At 30.9% G+C, this 2904-nt stretch overlaps 1 protein-coding gene across 1 annotated transcript in view; it reads right to left on the minus strand.

Moving 5' to 3' along the window:
• The window catches only part of LOC107611202, a 3127-nt gene continuing 1250 nt past the window's right edge, over positions 1028 to 2904 (minus strand). Inside the window, exons 2-6 of the mRNA XM_016313157.1 lie at positions 2635 to 2759; positions 2222 to 2425; positions 1787 to 1894; positions 1274 to 1615; positions 1028 to 1063 (exon numbers count right to left, since the gene is read on the minus strand). Coding sequence (XP_016168643.1) covers positions 1028 to 1063; positions 1274 to 1615; positions 1787 to 1894; positions 2222 to 2425; positions 2635 to 2759 — 815 coding nt within the window. The remainder of the gene's footprint in view (positions 1064 to 1273; positions 1616 to 1786; positions 1895 to 2221; positions 2426 to 2634; positions 2760 to 2904) is intronic.

Raw genomic sequence — 2904 nt, forward strand, 5'->3', positions numbered from 1 at the left:
TTGATCTCTACTTTGTCAAAAGAAAGAAAACTCATTGGATCGTAATATCTCTTGAAGTTCGAAAAGATCCTTAGTTGGGCTTTATATGTATTATTGTGGGTGCTCTTTGTTTTGCGCACTACAACAAACAAGGCTTTCCACAACGGTCAAAAACCGTTGCCATAGATTGAAAAACCGTTTCCAAAACTTTAGGCAACGCTTTGGCAACGGTTTTTGACCTGTGGTATATGCGACCGTTGCCAATGCTCAAAGGCAATGATTTTTTATCTAAGGCAACGAAAACAAAAAAATCGTTGCCATAGTGACTGCTATAGACAACGGTTTTGACAATTATTTTTAAGGAATGGTTTTGAACCGTTACTGTATAGACAACGATTTTGAACCGTTGTCTTTGATAAAATCAACGTTTAATACCATAGCTAAATAGGCAACGATTTTAAACTGATGTAGTTTTGTTGTTTACAAAAACAACGGTTTTAAGTTGTTGCCTTCATTTTTTGCAACGGTTTTAATACCATTGTCATTGTGTGTCTGCCTTTGGCAACAGTTTTAAGACCATTGTCTTTTGTAACTTTTGACAACGATTTTTGTAATTATTTAATTCTTTATTTACAACAATTTTCTCATGTTGTAGTGAAATTAGTTCCAACTATTTTTTTAATTTAGTGTCAATAAATGATCTTAATTATTTGAATCAAATTATTAAAAAGAAGTAATTGAACATTTACCATCAAATATGATATATAAAGTATTATGTAAAATCCACAATCTTACATTACATCATCATTGCAAAATGCCATAATACTAGTCTAAGTCATAATTACTTCTAATTGTATTATCATCATTTTTCAAAATACCATAATACTAGCCTAAACCATAACAACCTGGAACTATATCATCTAAATTTGCAAAAAATATAATAACAAAAGAGAGTTGAAAAAGCTAAGTAACAAGGAGGTTTATCATCATCATGTCCACAAATTCATGACTTTTACTCTCTAACATTTGCACTTCAAAATTTGTGACCTTAATTAAGTTCGATTTCCCCTTCAACATGATTTTCCTGTAAACAAAACAAAAAATAGTAAATAAAATATAAAATTACACATTTCTAATACTAATAATGTTTGCTAAGAAAATATTTGAGAGAGAAGATAGAGGTATATAAAACATTCTTCTATTTGGATACAAAAAACGATTGAATCAATTTCAACATAAATCAACAATTATTTAAAATATGATCACTTATAGCAAGTTTTATAACAAATAATACCTTCTCATTAGCATCATTGTTCGGACTGCCTGGAGTGCTTCCTAGTTGAGCAGCTAAAATCTCAAGGTCCACTCCTGAGCTTTTTTGTTGCAGCATTATCCTAACAAGAGACTTTAGTTCATCTACTTCTTTTTGCATCACATCAACCTTACCCTCTAATGTTGCTTTTTCAGCTGCATGTTGCTGCTTAAGGGTGGCAATTTCTTCATTTTTCTTCAACAAAGTTGGTGTGGTAACTCTTCCGTGGTATCGCACTCGCCCTGCCTTCTCTTTCCCAAATATGGATTGGAAAGCTCTAATTGCCGATTCTTTAGACTTTTTATTCTCAGCTTGTAGATGTGCCTATGTTAATTTAAAGAAAAATAAGAATAATAAAAAAAATAATGTAACTAATTAAACAATTGGACTAAAAATATATATTGACAATATCCAAGCAAATACTACAAATTAAGAATATCATCAGGGCACAAGAAACCATAACCTATTTTACCTAAATTAACTCCCAATACTTACAATAACATCCAAAGTGTCTTCATCCAATGATTTGCCCTTTATGTTTTGGCGAGTCTCAACAAACATTTCTGCTTGAGTAGGTGATTCATTATTTTCCTTAGAAGCAGCCTGTAAGTTCAGTTCCAATAGCATTTATATAGAGTTAAAATAAGTTTAGTTTCTTAAATCAACATATACTTGATACTCAAAGACACATACTGCAAGAGACACAAATATACAAGGTTTAAAAATTGTACCAATCTTGCACGTATATTCTTGCAAAATTTATTGGCTCCTTCCGATGCACAAATTTCTGTTGTGCCCTATTTTTCTTATTTTGCGCAGACATTTTCTACATAGCAAGAGACAAATATTATAAAAAAGTCATCACTTTTCGGTCATAAATGTATATAATATAATTGCATAAATAATTAAACTAGGTTTCACATAGCTTACCTTAACTTTCTCAGTTCTCCAATAAGCAATCAACTTTCGAAAATGACTCTCAGGTATGCTTTTAGGACGATTTTTCAGCATCTCATTAATACATTTGTATGGCAAAAAGTGAGTTTGCTTGATTGTGGTCTTATACCGTCTCCAATTGTCATTGACACGAGCAAGCACCATCTTTTTTCCTTGAATTGGAATATTGAATTTAGCCTACAAAATACAAATATTATTTGATAGTAAGGATAAAATATATGTGCATGTTTTCTTAAGTTTTTAAAAAAAAACAAGACTAATATTCTCACTTGAACATATTCCCAAATAACCTCTTTATCCTTAATCCCCTTCTAATTTGTGTAAATTAATGGACAAAAATCTGAATTTCTTGCCACCGTGCCCAAAAATTTGCTCAAGTTGTTTACATCTTCATCAGTAGGACCAATTGCCTCTCCTTCAATATCTAGAGTAATTTCTTCTTTATCTTCCAACTGTCTTACATGAATCTTCAAGCACTGCGTAGGTCCTCGTGTTTTTCTCACAGTTGTCTCTATACAAATATACTAATAAAATTACAAAAATATATTTAAAGAGACTAAAATACCACAACATATTTAAAAAGGCCAAAAATTTACCTTTCAAAAAAATATAAACAAAGACTAAAAGATACTTCATATATAATGTGTAGTTTGTAC

This window comes from Arachis ipaensis, chromosome B08 (genome assembly GCF_000816755.2).
Source record: "Arachis ipaensis cultivar K30076 chromosome B08, Araip1.1, whole genome shotgun sequence".
Classification (NCBI taxonomy): domain Eukaryota; kingdom Viridiplantae; phylum Streptophyta; class Magnoliopsida; order Fabales; family Fabaceae; genus Arachis; species Arachis ipaensis.